The sequence below is a fragment of the Enhydra lutris genome, unplaced genomic scaffold, assembly GCF_002288905.1.
Source record: "Enhydra lutris kenyoni isolate GAN:26980312 unplaced genomic scaffold, ASM228890v2 scaffoldscaffold10, whole genome shotgun sequence".
Taxonomy (NCBI): Eukaryota; Metazoa; Chordata; class Mammalia; order Carnivora; family Mustelidae; genus Enhydra; species Enhydra lutris.
The window spans coordinates 43,613,213-43,630,301 of NW_019154094.1; the positions used below are offsets into that span (position 1 = coordinate 43,613,213).

Genomic DNA, 17,089 nt, shown 5'->3' on the forward strand with positions numbered 1-17,089 from the left:
CAGAGGCATTTCACCAAGAGGTTATGGACCACACCCCTGCTGGCAGACACATCAGAAGATCTGAGAATGTGTACAATCATCACCATTCTCACTGCAGCTGTCACTTATGAGGTGCCTACTGTATGCCAGAGTATTACTCATAACTACTGTTCTTACCAGATGAGGAAACTGAGGCTCAGAGAGGGAGAGGGGCTTGGCCAAGGGGACACAGCCAGTGGAAACTCAAGTGATCCTTGGTGCAAGGATGTCCTTCCACCCCGCTAGCCCCCCAGCCTTCCAGTTACCCTGGGCTAGAAGGGGTGGCCCAGCCCAGGGGCTTACACGAGCTCTGTGCAGGGCTCTGTGTCATTCACCAGGACTTGGAGCTCAGAGCCCACATGGAGGTCGCTCCCGTGGATTGTGATCCTGGTGCCCCCAGCCTTGGGGCCCTTGTCAGGCTCCAGGAACTGGACCAGGGGCAGCTGTGGGGAGGAAGAGAGGTGGTCAGGCCTCAGGCCATTCCCCAGGTGTGTGCCTGGTGGGGTGGGCGGGAAGGTGGACATGGCCTCTCTTACCACATAGGAGAAGCGCTCCCGGGACCTTCCCTCCTTGGAGGCATTCACTGTCACCACGTCTGAGAATGCCCCTGGCGCTGGCCCTGTGGCACACACAATCCTAGGGGGAGGCAGCTTTGGTCAGCAGAGCAGCCCGAGGATCTCAGGGGCTGGGTATCCTCCCTTGAATAATGTCCCCCAGTACACTCTGACGGTGTGGGAGCGCCGCACATTTGCCCTCAGCTATCAGCCCTGACACTCACAGCGGGGGCAGCCATGTGGCCAGGACACCCAAAGGCATTACCCACATCAAAATACTGAAACCATTCCCTGTCACTTGGCAAACAGCCACTCTGAAACCCCCCAGTGTCACCCTGATGCTAGGCTCTTCCCCAGGACTCTCCCACAGTTCTGCAACCCTATGAAAAAGGGGCTAGGTAAGACAGTCTCCTTGGACCCAAATGTTCTCCAACCATGAGAACATTGGCTAGGCTGGGAGACTGATGGTCTTTCTGCAAGCTGGCCTTACAGTCCCCCCAAAAGGAAATCCAGCTTAGTCCCTGCTTTTCTAGAGCCCCTCTGGGCCGACCCACAGCTGCAGGCCCAGACCTTTGTACCACACGGGCAGCCCCACGCTTTGTTAATTGCAAGGTTTTTGTTGTTTTGTTTTTTATGAGTGCAAGGCTTCTGTGGAAGGGGAGCTAGTCTAAGGTTCACCTGGGAGGGCTTCCCAGAGCAGCAGGCACTGAAATGGGAACCTGAAGGGTAAAGACCAGTGGCCAGAGCAGAAAAGGGCAGGATGCACAGGGAGGGGGAACAGCTTGAGCAAGGTCCAAATGGCAGTGGGCCATTTCTGGGGAGCTGCAGGCTGCAGAGGAGGGTGGGATGGCCGAGGGGAGAGGGGAGGGCAGAGCTGTGGCCGGCACTGCTGGGGGCGGGTTGCTAGAGGTCATTCAGAACCGCCCTGGGGACTGCCCACTACTCACTCCTCGGACACCGTATATCTGTCAGCCAGGGGCTCACAGGCCACGCTGCCAATCCACACGCCATGGGCCACGTCGCTAAGCCGCCGGCCTAGGTTCCTGCCTCGGATGGTCAACAGGGTCCCGCCGTCCAAGGGGCCACTCAGGGGCTCGATCTGCCAGGTGACAGAGGATGGATGAAGTTCTGAGGCTGGGACACCAGCAGCCTTCCCCTCCCCCACTACTGCCCAGGAGGAGGCAGGACCACACCCACCTGCTGCTCAGGAGAAGGTTCTGGTTCTAAGAGGACTAGGACCACCATTCACTTGACAGGTCCCTGGGACTGCCAGGGTGTGCACGTGGGTTACTGAGCCCACATGGGTGTGGGGATGAGAGTGTGTGTGCACAAAGTCAAGGATACTTGGGTGGGGGGGGGGGGGGTCTCCTGAGGACATTGAGGTCTCCTCCCAGATGTCTGACCACAGGATCCTGCATCCCAGCCAGAGCAGGGCACCTGACGCAGGCTAAGTCCGTGACAATCCTGACCTAAGACTTTCTTCCCTAAAACTGAGGCTCAGTGGTTATTACCACCCTATCGGCAAGGTTTCCCTGACCTCACTATAAAAACTATATGCAAGCCCCAACTTCTCTGCTATCCCAGCCTCCCCCCTTTACTCTGTTTTTCTCCACAGCACTCACCATCTTCTATATATAAAAGTTATTGACTTCCTTACTTATTACTGCCCACCCTGCTCCCCGATGACGCCATGAGCTCCGGGTCGAGGGTGCTGTGTGTTGTGTTCACGGCTGTGTCTATGGCACAGAGGGGGCCCAGCCCCCAGCAGTGCTCAGGAGGTCACTCTGCACGCCGGCCACATGAAGCACAGGAGCCACGGGTCTGAAGGCCCAAGCAAGCAGCCGTGTGTGTCACACAGGCAGGCACGTGGGCACGACGGGCCCCCACCGGCTGGGGGGGTGGTTTACTTACCGCACGGATCTCAGGGGCAGGGCAGGTGCCAGGCAGGGGCTGCAGGGGCCCCCGCAGGCGGCAGCCGTCACTCCACACGCACAGATGTCCCAGGTCTTCCCGACCCAGGCACTGAGAACAGTCGGGGCTGCCCATGGCGCAGTTATAGACCTCCACTGGGAGAGACAAGGAGGCAGCATGGGTCAGGCCCCTGCCCCATGACCACAGTGCCCTCTGCACCTTCCCTCTCGCAGGGATGTCCCCCCACCCCCGCCAGAGGTAAGTCCTTGTCCTCCAAACCCTCCAGGGCCTGCACTCAGCACAGTGCAGCCACAGCCTCATTAAAATCCGTCCTCACCACGAATCAGTCAGCGGGGAGCTCTTTACTAGCCCCATTGGACAGATAAGAGACTGACGGTCGGAGGGGAAAAGCGACTTGCCCAAGGTCCCATAGCCCGTGAGCGGCAGGGCCGGGATTCACACCCAGGCCTGAGTGGGACTTTTCACCCACCACTGAGCAACGTGGGCTCTGTGGGCGCCAGGGCCTCAGACACTCGGAGGGGCCCAAGAGGGAGCACAGGAAGAGTTCTCCAGGGCCTTGGGTATTCAGGCTGGTGCTGGGGTCTCTCTGGGGTCTTCATGATGGGGATGAGGGCCCCCATGTCCATCAGGGGTGGCCAAAGGTCCCCATGGACAGGTTCTTGGGGAATTTATTCAGTCCATGTAGGAACAGCAAGGACACCGGCCACAATCTGGGGGTGCTATGTCCAAGACATGAATGTAAGATCTGTGTGCATCATCTCAGCAAATCCTCACCAAGCCTTCCGTGAAAGGGTCTGTGACTCATGTCCCATGGGGACAATGAGGCTCAGAGAGTGACGGCTAAGCAGGGGCCCGCAGCTGCACAGCCGTTAGCACAGAGATGCCTGGCCCAGAGGAGCTGCCCAGTGAATGAATACGAGCCAGTGACCAAGTACAGATGGGATGGGCAAGGTTCGGTTCTGAGAACCTGTGTGTTAGGGAAGGACAGGACAGGACATCTGTGACTGTGCAGTGAGCACTCGCTGAGTCCCCCAAGGGAGAGCCCCACCCATTAAGACTGAATCCCCTGTGGCCACATGGGGTAGATGGGGGCCCCCACCTGTCATGGGGGCAGGGCTGTCCAAGTATCGGGCTGGCTGCCCCTTTAGCTGGAGGCTGAGTGGAAACACCTGGCTCTTCTGGGTCGTGTGCAGCTGCCAAAGGACAAGAAAGAGCATGAGGGGCATGAGTGGCATCTAGGTCTCTGCTGGGGGAGGGGATGGATGTCCTGGAGAGAGGACAGGGCAGGGATGTTGAGGATGGGGGGATCAAAAAGAGTAAAGGAATAAGGTGGGAAGGAAGGAGACAGCATCCGGATTTGTGCAGGCCTCCCCCCACACCCCTACCCCACCCCCACCCCCACCCCCACCCGGGCCATACCACTCACCACCACTTGGTTGCAGTGTACAGTGGATTCATTCACCCACATGGCTTCAAAGATCTCCTCTGGCCCGAAGCTACATTCTAGGGCTGCGCCCTGGAAGACATGGGGTCGCCGAGGAGTGTGGGATCAGTACTCATTACCCTCTGCCTCCATCAGTAGCAAGTCATGGCCTACTGCCCTGAGGAGTGGGCTGAGTCCTACTCCCAGGCCCCTCCCTGCCGCAGAATGTCCTTCCTGATCTTCATGTCCAATGTTTAAGGGAGACAAGGAGTACATGAACACCTAGAACGTTGGCTTTGAGCTCTCCACGCCATGAAAAACCTCACCAGCATCCGCCAATGGCCTAAACCAAAGGCCTTTTACTCAGCTCATAAAGTCCTGACTCTTCAGCATGGCCGGCATTCAAGGTTCACTCCAGGGAGACTCCACCTGCTCTTTGAACCTTAAAACACCCCCTCCTCTCTCCCACAGGCTGATGCCCAAGCCATGGCAGGATGCTTTTTGACATGGCACAGGCCGCCCTGCCCCCGGGCCTTTGCCCTGTCCATTCCTACCACCCAAATAACTTGTCTCCCCTTTACCCACCCAGCGCAACAACACAGCCTTCAGAATGCAGTTCAAATGCCCCATATTCCAAAGATTTCCCAGTCCCTCCCCTTAAATCAGGTGGGCGCCCCTCATTTGATCATTCATTCATTTGGCAGAGGGTTGGGTGCCTATTGGGACTCTGAGAAGTTCCTAAAGCCTGCCTCCACCCTGTATGCTGAGGACCACCCTTATCCCCCTGCCCAGGTTCTGTTTACACTGGTCTCCCTGCACCCTGGGGAGGTTTGGGGCTGGGTCTCAGCCCCTGTGACACCTCCACGGGTCAGTGGAGGTCAGCAAGTGAGCTCAGGTTCCATCGGTTTGAATCCCACACTCTGCTACTTCCTAGCTGTGCACCCGTGCTAGTGGTCCTCCTCTCTGAGCCTTGGTCCTCTAAACTTGGCAATAGAAACAGGCTTCCCTGTAGGGTTGCTGGGGAAACAGGAGCTGATATATCTTTAGCAGGTTGCACACTGTCGGTGACTAACATATGCGGGCTCTTAGTATGCAGGAGGTGCTCCATACATGTTTGTTGACTAACTAAACAGGGCCCACCCCCCCAGCCTCATCTTGTCTAGCACAGGCCTCCAGGAAATAGTATTGATGAATATTTGCTGACTGAACAAACCCAGATTCCAAGCATGTTCAGCCAGCCTCGTGGCAGGACTTCCTGTTTACATCCCTGTTGTTAGCCGATGTGACACCCTGAGGAGAACACAGGTCAACAACCCCCTGCCTCACCTCACCACCTGCCCGGTATCCCCATTCACAGGAAGGTGGCTGTTGAGCCCATCTGCCCATGCTGAGCTTGGCAGTTGTTGGTGGTGGTGGGGTCTGTCCTCTTGAGTCTCTGAACCCAGGTATTAGCCACTTGGGACAGCAAGCCCAAACTGTCTTGGGGCTCCCCAAGGGGTAGGCCCAGCAAACAGGCCTGCTGCAGAGCCCAGGCAGGGGGCTCTGCCTGCCTCTACCCTGCCCCTCATGTTCTAGAAGCAGGCCCAGGGCCAGGAGTGCCGGGATCACTCAGGCACACTGAGGGTAGACACATGTCCGCCAGGATCCCTGGCTGGGAAGCGGCAGCCAGGATCCAAACCCAGGGCTTGGGCCTCCCCCTGCTGGGCTCCCATAACCCCAGGGAGTAGCACTGTCCTCCATACCAGCCCAGGCCCCTTCTTGTCCCAAATGTGGCAGGGTGGAGTCAGAGGGTGCCTGCCCCCTACAGAGCTCTGGCCCCAGCCACGAGGCTGCCTGACACATCCCAGATGCCCAGCACGTGGCCCCCATGTGTGACAGCTGTCACAGGCCTCCGCTCCCCCTTGGAAGCAACAGATGGTGACTCCCCAGGAGCTGGGGAGAGGGATGGCTGGCACACTTCCAGAACTCGTCAACGCTTCCCACCCAAGACACTCTTCCAGGAGGGACCCAGAAAGGAGCTGCATCTCCTCCTCCCCATGTGGGGGGTGGGGAGGGGAAGGCAGATGGCAGGAAAGAGCACTGTCTCAGGAGTCCAGGGCTAGGGTGCAAGTCCAGCCCTACGTCATGTACATCTACTTCCGCTTTCCAGGTCTCCTTTTCCCCATTTGGACAGTGGGGAATGGGGCAGCACAGGGCCACTCTTCGGGCAAGACAGGCCAGCCAGAACTGAGGAAGTGTGTCCAGAACCACATTTCAACCTGGGGCGGGGTGGGCCGGACAAGGACCAGGTCCACCTGTGGGCTTTGGCCCAGCTCTGCTGGGAGAGCTTTGGAGGGTAGGGGAATCTGGGGGTCCCCCACCAAAGCATTTCCATATACAATGGGTCCTGGCCAGAGTTTCCCTCAGGAGCTGTTAGCAGCCTGCCGTCCCTTGGGCTGGGCCCTCACCACCCACTTCTCATTCCTCCAACCCCCTGCAACCACCCTGGGGCTTTCTCAGACAGAACCTGGAAACTCAGAGACACAAAACCAGAGTGTGGGTGGAGGGCCCAGAGAGTGGGTCCCCATCCAGGACACGTTCTCCCCAGCCTCCCACCCAGCCCGGGCCTGGCCCCCACCTACCTGGAAGGCAGCATTGGCCAGACGCACTGGGATGCTCTGGGAGCTGCCTGTAGGTACGGGTACCAGGGCTGAGGGCAAAATCTGGGGGCAGTCCTGAGGGCTCTGCAGTCAAAACACAAGGAGGAGAAGGTGACGAGGGAGCGTTTCAGAAGGGACAGGACTCCCCGCAGATGTGCCTGCCAGCCTGCGAGGTGAGAAACACCAGGAATAAACTCACAACAGCCACCACCCTAGAGGGTGACGAGCTCAGCACCTCCCACACACCATCTCATTTGATCCTCAAGACAAGCGTAGGGGCAGGAGACTTTACTGACCCCATTTTACAGATGAGGAAACTGAGGCACAGAGCAATGAAATAAACTGCCCAGTGAAGGAACCAGTGCCCCCGTGGCTGCTCCGGGGCTGGCCCCCCCTCCCCATCTCTGAGCCTCATCTCTCCTGACTATAAAATGAGGGACTGCACCCACTCTCTAAGACTCGGCTTCTAGGCTCACACATGTTTAATGAGTCAGAGAAAAGAAACTCCAGGCTTCTGGATGGCCTGTGGGAAAAGGGCTCTGAGGACCCTGGTGCCACCAGGTTCCACACCACTCCCCATAGCCTCAGGCAAGAGTCATGCCTCTGGGCCGAGGTGCCAGGCTCCCAGAGTCCCAGGGCAGGCCTGGGCATCAGCATTCCAGTGTTGGCAGTATAGCCACTGAGGCCTGGTAGAGCAGGGGCTACCTCCAAAATGGAAGGGATGGAAGGAAGAAGGGCAGGTGGTGATACACCTGAGTTCAAAGGGCAGAGCTGGTCTTTGAACTCCTACTGGCTGCCTCCTAGGCCAGAAACAGGCCTGAACCTGAGTCTTAGGGCGAGGGACAGAGACCAGGGGGCAGGGCTGTGCCCACTCTGCTGCCTTAGTGACCTCTCTGAGCTTTAAGTCTGGAGCCCTCACCCTGAACTAGGCTCTCCCGACCTGGGGGCCCCCGTGGGCTGTGTCCTGCCTCCTCACACTCTGAGCCCAACCGCCAAGAGCCTGAGAGAGAGGAAGACCGAGGACCCAGCAGCAGCCACATTGCACTAAGGCCTAACCACTCTCCAGCCCAGAGGGCTTCCTGCTCTGCCTTCCTCCTGCCCAAGTCTGGTTGGGGACAGATTTGGGGACACCATGATCCACGTGTGTCCACCTTGGGGTCACCCAACCAGGGCAACGGCCTCTGGGGATAGACTTGAGAGGCCTCCCTGGGGGTCTTTTCTCCCTATTGTTAATCAGACAGGGAGCTCCTTAAAGGGCACCCTAGGGACCCAGCATCCCACTGAACCTCGAGGTCAATGGGTGCTCACCATGTCAGTATCAGTGGTAGCCATGAGCTCACACAGCCCTCACTGTGCTCCTGGCCGGTTCTGAGCACTCCACACTGTATTAACTCACCAAATCCTAACTCCCAATAGCCCCATGAGGTAGGCACAATCATCGCACCCATTTTATGGAATGGGCAGCACCAGAGCCCTCCTGGTTGTCCCAACTGTTTGCTGACCACCAGGCCAGAAGCCTCGCCCGGACTGGTCTGTTTCCTCAGGAGTGGCACCTAGTGCAGACCGCAGAGGCCTTGGCTGAAATGGCAGCATGGCCAGGCCAGGGCGAGGCCTCCTGGGCGATGGTTCTGGAGGGCCGGGAGGGAGGAGCTTGTGTCCAGCTCAGTGTGAGTGCACACAAACCTCTGTCCCTCTGAGCTGCTGTCTGGCAAAGTCTCGTATGTAAACCCCATGGAATTTCACAGAATGGAACCCACATGTTTGCAATCAGTCTACATGGCCACTGACAGCTCTGCCTTGCAACTGGCTGGGGGCTCTGCTCTGTCCTCCCAGCTCCACCCCACCAGTGGGTCAGTGGCTGACAGGAGGGGCTGGGGAGTGAAGGTTAGAGGCGGCAGCTTCCAGAGGAGGCTCCCCAGAGGGAATGTCATGGGACTACCCCCCAAGGGCCTCCCATTCTCCTTGATCCCTATCTATGATCCCATGGCCACTTGGATGTTTGTAACCATTCTATGGAGTGGAATCAAGACTAAGGGTCCTGGCACACCTTTGCCCTCCTTCGGTACCTCCTCCCCACCCCGCCCCCTGAGTTGCCTAACCCTCCATGGGGCCAGCTGGAGCGTCTGCTACTAGCCTCCAGCCATCTGTCTCCAAGCCTGGCTTGGCTTTTGGGGAACTTCCCCCACAGGCTTGCGGTTTGGGAAGACTGACTCTACTCCTCAGCCCCAGGGATAGGCGGGTGTCCCGGGCCTGCCCTGGCCTCAGCAATTGGTTCAGAGAGCATAAGTGACCCTAGATCAGCCAATGAAAGTCAGCTGCGGGACTCCTGTAGAACCAATAAGAGAAAGAAGCTCTTTTTGTTTTCTGGGGCTGCCAGGAAATCAGGAGCCTGCCTGGAGCTGCTGAGGCTGACTTGGCTACCAAGAGGAGAGGGCTGCCTGAGCATGGAGCCCGCCCAGAGGGGCAGAGAGCCCCGACAACGTGGTGGGAACCCCTGGATCCAGCTGTACCTGAAGGTGATGCAACCCCCAGACTTAACACTCACAGGTTAATTAATTCTGTTGGGGCAAGGCCAGTTTGAACTAGGGTTTCCTCACATGCAACCAAAGGACAGGGGCCTCCCTGTCCCATTCCAGGCCAGGCCATGGACACATCAAAAAGAGGCTGGGTGGCTTCTCCCCTTTGCTGGAGTGCCACACGGGGCACAGCCTACAAGTTCAGGAAACCACAGCTAACTACCCACACTCTAGCAGAGCTGAGAAGGTGGGATACCAGGAACAAGGACAGAGGCTCAGTCGGCAGTGCTGGGAAGCACCACCAACCCTGATGGGAGCCCAGCATGTGCTGGTTCACAGAGGGTCTCACCTATCCCCACAATGGGACTCACAGACTCTCTCTCTCTTTTTTTTTTTTAATATTATATTTATTTATTTGACAGAGATCACAAGTAGGCAGAGAGGCAGGCAGAGAGAGAGGAGGAAGCAGGTTCCCTGCTGAGCAGAGAGCCCGATATAGGGCTCGATCCCAGGACCCTGGGATCATGACCAGAGCCGAAGGCAGAGGCTTAAACCCACTGAGCCACCCAGGCGCCCCCTCACACACTCTCTTGCCGTCTCTCCCAGGCTCAAGGGTCAAGAACTGGTGTCCCAATACACAGCTGGCCCAGGGGCCTTGAATCTACCACACAGGGTCCCTTCCTACCTTTCTGTACCTTCACAGCCCCCTAAGCTCTCCCCTGTCCCTACCAAACCACTCTCCTCACTGGCTCCTAATGAAGTTCGGGTTCACAGATGCAGCTATGCCATCAAAGGGGCCTGGCCTCCCACCTCTTCTCCCCTCCACTTTATCCTTCTGGTGCCCACTAGGGAATGGGAAAATAACAGGAGACTCAGCCCCTGGCAGCTCCCCAGGGACACCTCCCTGGACTAGCGCAAGCCCTACTGTCTCCTCCCAGCACTTGAGGGGCGCAGACAGATGTACAAACCTCCCAGCCCACCACCTGACCAGAAGCATGGCGCCCGCACGGCTGAGATGTAATTAAGTGCCAACTTCAGTATCAGAGCCTTCTGCAGGCCTGGGGAGGGGCTGCCTCTTCTCTTCCTAGATTATCGTAATGCTCTAAGACAGGCCCTCTCTGTGCTCCCCACCCCAGTTCCTGACCCCCAGATCAGCAGACCTGGGGTGCGGGGGGGCGGTTTACAAGATGCTGCTGCAGAAACATCCCCAGGCTGGCGAGCTCCTATGCATCTGTCAGGACCCTGCACAAAGGTCCCTTTCCCAGAGAAGGGCTCCCAGGCCCACCCAGTAAAGCGGCCACCAGCCCCTAGGCAGCACAGGGGCCTTTTAGTACCTACAATGGTCCACGCATGGAGCTAACTGTACTCCCAGGTGCAGTTCCAGTTTCCCAGCACAGCGAAGGAGGGCCATTTTAAAGAAGTAAAATGGACAACTTTATAGCAAGCAAAATAGGTGATGGGGAAAAAGGCACAGAGAGGTTCAGTAGCTTGCCCAGGATCACACAGCCACAACACACACCTTGGGCTCTTGACTCATGATAGGGAGAGCAGAACTATGTCTAACTGGGTCCTGCCCACTGCCTCGTGCAGATTCAGGCATACAAAGGGTGCCCGATCAATGCTGAACGGACCGTGCTAAGGTGGGGTCCTCCTCACCCCACCACTCCTGTAGGTTAGAGCACAGGACTCCGGCTACCAATGCATATGCTGTATGTTCTCATTCACTGAGTCCCTGCTCTGTACCGAGCCCTGGCTGGAGGCTGGGGAAATGCGGACCCCAAACGAGAACAAGAGTCCCAGTTAGCCGGGACCGGAAACCTAGCATTCACTGCAGAGGCCTGGGGGCCTCCCCTATGGTTTGGCCACATGGACACCCCTGGAGCTCTCCCCCAGTGCCAGAAGGCCCATGTTACTGTGTCAGTCCTTTGAGTTAAACTCCTGGTGACTCTTCTGCAAAGCAGTTTTGAGGCTCAGGCAGGAGGTGCAGAGACCAGAGGATTCCAGGTGTGGGCCATGGAGCACCCACCCCTTGCACCTGCACACTGATCTCTGCACCTGCTTGGAGGATTTGTGATAAGCTTCTCTGAGCCCAGAGTCAAGAGGTTGGGGCTTCAGATGCTCTGGGGACTGGGGCTGCTTCCCTGGGAGTCATGCCCAGGGTGACCTCCTCCTATAGGAACCAGGGCCCCCAAGACCATACTGGCTACTTCGGTTGCACCATCTGGAAAATGGGGTGAGAGGAGCCTCAGGCAGGGACTCAGTGCCTTAACCTGACCCCTCACAGCTCTCATACAAGACAGAGGTCAAAGAGGGCATGAGCTGTGGTCTCAGAACCCTGGAACCAGTCTAGCCATCCCACCTGGCTGAGCACAATGGTCCCAGCCAAAGCCTTGGGAATCCCATTTGGTCATCCCTGGCCAGAGGCTGGGGTGGCCTTAGAGGCTTTTTGGGCAAAGGCAGGAGGCCACCGTGTGAATAAACACCGCAGAAACCAACCAGCCACGAGTTACACAGAATTTTCATTTGTATTTTGCCCTGTCCCCCAACTCTCCCCACCAGGCCCACCCCGGTGCAACTGATTCAATCCAGCCACTCCAGAACACCCAGGAGGGCCTGGATTCTGGCCAGCTGCAGGGCTCAAGGGACCGGCAGAAGCAATTGGACCTGGAAGCATGTGGTTCCCGAAGCCAGCTCACCTTCTCTTCCCAAGGAATCACCTGCCCTCGGGTCCCCAGCACCCATGGGGAGACCAAGGTGAGGGCCTTTCAGCCCAATTCCTGACCTGGGGAAGATAGGAGAACATGGGCTCCAAGCCAGAAGGGCTTGAATTCGAGGTCCCAATCTGGTACTTCCTGGCCTCGGGGACAGCTGCCTTGATCCCGCAGGGTTGTTGAAAATATTACAGGTGAAATTTAAAACTAGCCAGTCCTGGGATGCCTGGGTGGCTCAGTCAGTGAAGCATCTGCCTTTCACTCAGGTCATGATCTTCGGGGTCCTGGAATCGAGCCCATGTTGGGCTCCCTGCTCAGCAAGGAGTCTACTTGTCCCTCTCCCTCTACCCCCCAACTCATGCTCTTTCTCTCTTGTCCTCGCAAATAAATACTTTTTTAAATATATTTTTTAAAAGATTTTATTTCTTTATTTGACAGAGATCACAAGTAGGCAGAGAGGCAGGCAGAGAGAGAGGAAGGGGAAGCAGGCTCCCTGCTAAGCAGAGAGCCCGATGCGGGGCTCGATCCCAGGACCCTGAGATCATGACCTGAGCTGAAGGCAGAGGCTTTAACCCACTGAGCCACCCAGGTGCCCCACAAATACATAAAATCTTAAAAAACAAAAACAAAAACATACTAGCCAGTATCAGCAAAATGTACAGAAAGGGACCCTCCTACTCCAGGTGGAAGTTTAACCAGACTCAGACTTTCTGGAGGCAGTTGAGTTAAAGGTGTAAAAACATCATGGCCACACTTTCTCCCCGGAAGTGCCATTTCTAGAACTGGCTTCCAGGGATTAATCAAGGACACACACCACGCCTGGGCTATTTTAGAACACAAGAAGAAACGGGAAGCGATCCGTATATCCAACAATAGGGGATTGGTTAAATGTGCTGTTATGTGATGAACCCAGCACAGCTGTTAGATCTAGTGCCAGGAAGAAAATTTAATGACGTGGAAATGTTCTCAACATATTAAAAAAAAAAAATGGTAATGAAAGAGGCAGGGGGGATCCCCCTCAGGCCTGACTTACCGTGGGATTTGGTGAGGCCTCACACCGTGACTGGTTGGAGACACAGGCATGCTGCTGGGTGCACCAGAAACAAGGCCACTGTGCCGACAGGCAGCTGGTGCAGCTGGAAGACAAGGGACCCCTCACACACTCAGCTCCCCACCCTCACTTCACCCCTGCCCCCGGGAACTGGGACCCAAGAGGCAGATCCCAATGCAGAAGGGAAAGGTCTTCTGCATCATCAGGGGCTTAGGCACTCTAAGATAGTGAGCTCCCCGCTGCAAGAGGTATGCAAGGAGCAAAGAGACAAGCAGAGCCTTTAGGAGATGAAAGTAAGTGTGGTGAAAGCCCTTCTCTCTGCCCAGGCAGCCTGAGTGCCCACGGAAGCCAGGCGAGGGTTTGCAGGTGGTAAATGAGCTGACAAGTAAAGAAGTGAGGATCCTATCTGCCTCCAGGACACCACCATTTTTCTTCCAAGGGTCTCCCTGATAGCGGAGAACCCCCCCACCGACCCCGCGCCCCTGCCTACTGCCCAGGGGCACGCGCCTGACCCACTCACGCAGCGTGGGGATACACTTGTCCAACGCGGCCGCAGTCGTAGATGGTGAAATTGGCTCTGACGATATGCCGCCCGTTGACCCTCACAGACATCTCAACAATCACGTGATCTAGAATGGACCAGGGAAATGGACCGGGGGGACCAGGGAGAGGACAAAGGGGTCTGGGGTCTCCACCAACCTCACAGGCTATGCCGTCAAGACACCGTCCAGTGAGCAAGGTGCTTACCCTGCTGGGGCGGGAACGGCGGGAACTGGGCCCTCGGCAGGAGGTTGCAGTAGGCGATCTGGTGGCCAAAGGCAGGGCCTGGGACCCGGGCCACGGTGCGGATGTCGTTGCCATAGTCACAGGCCATCTCCATGCCGCTGAGGCTGGGCAGGCTACCTGAGATCTGCAGGATCATGCCCTAGGGGCCAGGGCCCCTCAGCAAGGGAAGTGGGGAGCAGGCCTTCCCCCTCATGGCCCCACACCTACCTCAACAACCCTGGGAGAAGTGGGGACAGGGGGCTGGGACTCTAGACCAGAGGGCTATATCTACCTGGGGCTCCCTAGGCCTCAGTTTTCCCAGCTGCACAATGAAACAGACCACCTGATAATAGTCCAGGAGGCTTTGTAAGATCTGGTCCCCGAGACTCTTCTGACCCACTCTCCTGAGAGTCTCAAATCTACCAATCTGTTCTCACTGCCTGGTGAGTTCCCTTCACCCAGAATGCTCTTCCCGGAGACCCAGCTGACTCACCTACTTCATATCTTTGCTCAAAGGCAATATTCACTGTATGAGGCCAGCTCCAACCTGGTCTAAAATGTCAACGTTCCTCCACTCGTTCTCCACTCCTCTCTTCTCCTTCCTTTCCCACCATCATACTTCTCACTGTCTTGACAGCCTATCTTGCCTACTCCCTCACCCCCACAAGCATGTCAGCCGATCAGGGGCCGGGTCTTTGTCTTATTCAACGCTGCATCCCCAGAGTCCAGAACTGCACTTAGCATATAGTAGGTGCTCAAGAAGACATTTGATGAATGAATGACTAGATGGATGGATGGATGGACAAACCTATGCCCAGTCTGCCTGATGAGAAAAAGCATGTGAAAAACTCTGACAGAGAATGATGGGGAGAGGGCTGCAGAGGAGCCCCAGGCCCCTGGCCCTTTAGAACCACCTGTTGATGGATAAGGATACCCAGCCTCTGAGAAGTCACTGAGGGCAGGGCCGAGGGGGACCCAGGCCTGTCTGTCCCTTTCCCCCCACCCCTGCCATACTGCCTGTGATGGGTGGGAGATGGCTGGAGCATCTCCAGGCCTTCCCGGCCCAGGCAGGGAAGGGAGCCACTTGCCTCCAGACTGTAGATTCATCAGTTTCCGAGAGCAAGAAATAGTGCCCTGGCACTTGATGGCCCCTCTGCCCTCTCCCCGTACTGGGGCCAGGAAGAGGTAGGAGTTGGGAACTCACTCTCCTTCTACTCTCCAACCTGAGCCCTCCCTCCTGAGACTCCAAAGCCCACCCACTTGAGTTCAAATCCCAGGTCCCCTAGTCCCTAGCTGTAAAACGATGAACAAGTCATTTTCCCTCTCTGTGCCTCAATTTCCTCATGTGCACAGAGTTGTGTGAAGCCCGACAGAGGTGAACATCACGTGCAGAGCGAGTGCTGACACTCAGTGAGCACTCGGCAGAGCCCAAGTCATTCTCATTATTTGCCCCCGGGGTCCATGGGGCACCATGGGCAGGAGTCTCTACCTCGGGGGACTTGGGGGCCAGGTGAAAGGTGGCTTCCCACCCCGTGTTGCCCCCGAGCTGAGAGCCAGCTCCCCCATGACTCACTGGGTACTCCTGGTGCACGTCGATCTCTGCAGGCAGGACTGTCATGGTGGGACAGCGGCCGGGGCCCTCGCTGGCACTGGTCCAGAAATGCTGCTGGTCGGAGTTTGCACAGTCCTGCTGCAGGGTGCACCTGGAGCGGCAGGGCACAGGTCAGGCCCCCAGGGGGCTCCTCTCCCCTCCCGCCCTGCCGTGGCCCCCCAGGCACAGCCTCTGCCCCAGAGGGCTCACCGTGTCTCCAGTGCACACCAGCCACAGTAGGCGTCAGCTGCCCCCACGCAGTCCCCACAGGTGGCATGCACGGCACAGGCAGCAACTTTCACCCGGGCCATCTGGAGGCAGAGGTGAGGGCCCAGCTCCGTGGGGAACCAGCCACGGCCAGGGTCCTGAGACGCTGGGGAAACTGAGGCTCGAGGCTGTAACAGGGAGCATGTGGGGCCACAGGGCTTCCCCTGCAGAGGTGATGACCACACTGGGAGGGGAAGGGCTAGCTGACAAAGGGGCTGGTGACAGAAGATGCTCCTGCTGGGCAGAAGAGAGGAAGAAAGCTTAGGTGTCTGGGGACCCTGTCAGGCTGGGGCTCTGGCCTTACCTGGTGGGATGTCATCAGATAAAGGTAACCGGGGTCTGCTGGGTCGAACTGCATGACATGGTGCACAGGCTCCCCATAGGCCACCGTCACCACCCGCCGGCTCACCACCTGCATGCTCTCATTCAGGTTGATCTGGGGTGGGGGGGCAGGGGGTGTCAGGGGAACTCTGGTGCACCGTGACAGGGCCCATGGTGAGGGACATGCGCCTGCGGGTGGGGACTCAACCCAGGCTTGGGGTCTCAGCCTCATCCTCTTTCCGGCCTTCCCAGGTGGGAAATCACGGACATGTGAAGGAGAGCTGTGGGTCGGACCTCTACACAAGTGCCTCTGCTGGGCCCCCACCAGGAACTCCCTCCCTGAATGATGTTCCCCAACACATCCCACTGTGTGAATACATAGACACTTTACAGTTTACAAAAGATTCTCTGGGAGGCTGTCTGGCATCACGCCTAAGAGCAGGGACGTGGGTTTGAATTCTGGCTTTGACATTCACAAGCTGTGCACATGTACAAGTCGTCACTCCCCTCGCTCACAGCTTCCTGATCTAATGGGACTCGTGATGGCACCTGCCCCTCAGGACCGTGGTGAGCACACATGGAGAAGATGCCCGCAAAGTGCTGATGGGGCCACACTTCTCATCCTTCCCCTCTTGCACCCATTTCACAGATGAGGAGACCAAGGCCCAGAGAGGCTACAGACTTGGTGAGAGTCACAAAATGAAGACACTTTGGGGGCACAACCCAAGCCCAGGGCTGTCTGACCCCACAGTCTAAGGATGAGGTGAAGGGGTGGGGTCCAGGGTCCTGGCAGGAGGAAGACCAGGACTAGTGGAGGCCTGAAAGGTCCTCTGGCTCTGAGAGCCCCCTGCGTGTCCTCCTAAGAGCAGACAATGCCCACCAGAGCTGCATCCAGCCTTGTTCTTTTTCTATTGGCCCCTCACATTCCCAGCATGCTGCTTTGTTGTAGGCCCCGCTGGGCCAAGCTGGGACCAGCAGTCTAGAAGCCTCCCTGGGCCAGCGGCCAGGGGACTCCTACTGCCTGGCCCTCCTCTGTGGGCACCTAACTTTTGGTAGCTCCTTCCTGCTTATAGAAAAAACTAGCTCTGGCATTCAAGGCCCCAACAAGCAACCACAGCTTATTCCACCAGGCTCATTTCCACCCACTCAACCCGACTCTAGTGTTCTGGCCTCTAGGCCTTCGTGCACACTGTGCTCCCTGCTGGAGTGTTTCTCTTCCTGCCCCTTCAGTGAAGATCCGTCTTCTCGGTGCCTCCTTCAGAAGAGCTTCTCAAATGCCCTCCACACACCAAATTGAAATT

At 57.3% G+C, this 17,089-nt stretch overlaps 1 protein-coding gene across 2 annotated transcripts in view; it reads right to left on the reverse strand.

Moving 5' to 3' along the window:
* The window catches only part of LOC111143853 (plexin D1), a 57,861-nt gene that overhangs the window by 20,555 nt on the left and 20,217 nt on the right, over positions 1-17,089 (reverse strand). For both annotated transcript variants that reach the window (XM_022497811.1, XM_022497810.1), the window contains exons 3-15: positions 15,772-15,903; positions 15,411-15,511; positions 15,183-15,312; positions 13,592-13,769; positions 13,365-13,473; positions 12,827-12,929; positions 6,549-6,650; positions 3,931-4,020; positions 3,604-3,697; positions 2,484-2,638; positions 1,520-1,671; positions 555-654; positions 322-461 (exon numbers count right to left, since the gene is read on the reverse strand). In XM_022497811.1, the coding sequence (XP_022353519.1) occupies positions 322-461; positions 555-654; positions 1,520-1,671; positions 2,484-2,638; positions 3,604-3,697; positions 3,931-4,020; positions 6,549-6,650; positions 12,827-12,929; positions 13,365-13,473; positions 13,592-13,769; positions 15,183-15,312; positions 15,411-15,511; positions 15,772-15,903 (1,586 nt within the window). The remainder of the gene's footprint in view (positions 1-321; positions 462-554; positions 655-1,519; positions 1,672-2,483; positions 2,639-3,603; positions 3,698-3,930; positions 4,021-6,548; positions 6,651-12,826; positions 12,930-13,364; positions 13,474-13,591; positions 13,770-15,182; positions 15,313-15,410; positions 15,512-15,771; positions 15,904-17,089) is intronic.